The sequence below is a fragment of the Haplochromis burtoni genome, unplaced genomic scaffold, assembly GCF_018398535.1.
Source record: "Haplochromis burtoni strain Fernald_Lab_line unplaced genomic scaffold, NCSU_Asbu1 Contig_26, whole genome shotgun sequence".
Classification (NCBI taxonomy): domain Eukaryota; kingdom Metazoa; phylum Chordata; class Actinopteri; order Cichliformes; family Cichlidae; genus Haplochromis; species Haplochromis burtoni.
Window position 1 is genome coordinate 1,102,592 of NW_024582387.1, and position 2,564 is coordinate 1,105,155.

General features: G+C 37.4%; 1 protein-coding gene across 1 annotated transcript in view; it reads left to right on the forward strand.

Moving 5' to 3' along the window:
• draxina (dorsal inhibitory axon guidance protein a) overlaps positions 1–2,356 on the forward strand; it is a 21,402-nt gene extending 19,046 nt beyond the window's left edge. The window contains exons 5-7 of the mRNA XM_005917838.3: positions 145–237; positions 488–577; positions 1,086–2,356. Of these exons, the coding sequence (XP_005917900.1) occupies positions 145–237; positions 488–577; positions 1,086–1,198 (296 nt within the window). The 3' untranslated portion in view covers positions 1,199–2,356. The remainder of the gene's footprint in view (positions 1–144; positions 238–487; positions 578–1,085) is intronic.
• The last annotated feature ends 208 nt before the right edge of the window (positions 2,357–2,564 follow it).

Consider the following 2,564-nt stretch of genomic DNA (forward strand, 5'->3'; position numbering starts at 1 on the left):
CCCTAAAGGAAGCAGCCGAAAGAAGATCACACACCAAGTAGAATTTTGTTACTGCGTGAAAAACCCAACAGTTTGCTTGGATGACGCTGCACACTGATCAGTGGTTTGATGCTCAAACAGCTGTTTTCATTTCTTGTTCTGCAGACAAAAGGCGGAGTAAGAACCTCAGCAGCGGAAATATGACTGTGGATGCTGATGCAATTGAACCATGTGACCACCACCTGGACTGTCTTCCAGGTCAGTATAAACAAGAGTCATATTTATCTTTCAGGACCTTACTAATTTCTTATCGCTCTTGGCAGTCATCTTAAAATCCATTTATTGACTGTTTATAAAGTGATAAAACACCACACAGACCACGTATTCACCAGCATTGAAAACAGTGTTTTACACTGTTAGGACTGTGGTGTTGGTGTTGTATATTAAATGTCTATGCACACATATAAAACATGCTTGATTGATAAAAGACGTGTTTTTCTTGAACAAGGTTCCTGTTGTGACCTGAGGCAACATGAGTGTAAACCTCACAACAGAGGTCTCAACAACAAATGCTACGACGACTGCATGTGTGAGGAAGGTGAGAGATTATTACTTTAGTTTTTTACTCACTACTAGCATCATTAGGAGCTTTAGCATCAGCATCAGCTCATCTCTTCATGTGCAGTTGTGCATTTGGGTCACTTCCCCCAAGTCTTACTGTTTACAATTAAGATTTTAAAAGTCTTTGACTTGTAATGGGTCCCCAGAGGGACTAAAAGATTAGAGGCTGACTAACATAGCAGTAAACAGTAAATTTCAAAGTGTCAGTAAATTGAGATTTTTTGTGTTTCATGACATTGTTTTGAGCTTAAAGTTGTTCATTTCATAGATTATGTGAGGATGATGCAGAATTCTAACAAATATTAAATGTAAGTAATTTAATTTATACCTTCTCAGCTACATTAGCGTTGCTGATTCAGCTCTTTATTCTATCCTAAAATAGAGCATTTCTACTAATGTTAAAGTACTGCCTCTGGTCATTTAAAACTCATATTTTATCCAATTCAATCACCTTTTCAGATAATGGGTCACTTGTTATCTTTCAGGGTTTCGTTGTTATGCTAAATTTCACCGGAAGCGACGCGTGACCAGGAGAAGGGGTCGCTGCGTGGTGCCGGAGTCAGTCAGCAGTGACCAAGGGGGTTTCATTACCATATAAAGAGGAGGTGATGAAGGCCAAGGTGGAGGAAGAACATAAATAATGACCCCCCCTGACCAAGAAGCCACATGACCCTGCTAAACTGACCAAGTACTTAGAGGTGATGACTTGCTGGTTTTTCAAATCAAACCCACAATATATAAATCACCCTGCTGCCAACACCTAGTCAGCTAAAGCAAAGTAAAAGGTGGCCAAAGTGGAAATAACATTTCAATGTTGCATTGTGGGATACGTTATGCAGCCTAATCCAGCAAATCACCAACTTTAAGCACGCTTGTTTTAATTTAGTGTTGTTCATTCCCTGCAGGAAGACGGCCTCTCCAAATTCTTGTCATTAAGAAAGCCTGCAGGGGTTTTTTTGTCTTTTTATTTGCCTGGTTGAAAAGATTCACTCATTGGGTGACACATCAGTGACTAAAGTTTGTAGCTATCACACAGATTAGGTTTGAATATTTACTGCCTTCATGGTTCCTGTTGATGTGGTTTCATTTTTAGGCAAGAACAGATTTTGTAAGTTTTCATCACGCTGACCTGTTCAAAATAATTTTTAGTATTGCTTTAAGATCTTTGGAGTCCCAGAACAGTGGCGTTTTCCGCTTCAAGACTTTTAGACCAAGTTAAATAAAAATGGAAACAAAAATAATGTTAAAAAAAAATCATTTTATCTTGGACTATTTGCCGTGACTATGTGAAGAAGCGTGTCAGATTTCGTTCCCTGTCCTCTTCTCTGAGCTGGTATTCCAAACAACTGCTAAAAGTTATTTTTAAAATATTATCTAAACTGGTCTGCTGTCCTGTACTGTATATATGATTGTGTTTGAATTACCAACACCTTTTTTAATTGACACCACTGTTAAAAATGTGCTTAATGATAGTAAGATAAACAAAATGCTTGTCTGACCTTCCACTTTACATGTCTGTTTTATTTATTCAGTACTCAAACACGTGTTTATATATTCAGTTCTTCTGCCTGTTTTTATTTTTACAATTAAAACACTTACTAGGATGTACGCTGTGTGATGCTAAGCTGTTTCTACACGTCTACACACTGTTTGGCAAAACCATTTTTACTAATCCTAAAAAGCAAACTCTCTATCCTTTAGATCAAACTCAAATACACAGTGGGCCAAAATTCAAAACTGGAACAAAGTCGCGGGCTAACGCTAATATTTATTGAAAAAAAAAAATCTCTAGATATAAGAATGAATCTTTTCTTATGGACTTAAACAAGTTTTGCTGAAAAACTGAATATGGAACAAGCAAAGCTTAATACTAAACAATATATATATTAACTGTATAATACCAGTAGGCCAGCGCTAATAGTAATTTGGTATGGCTTCGCGGGCCAAATGTAATTAGGCTGCGG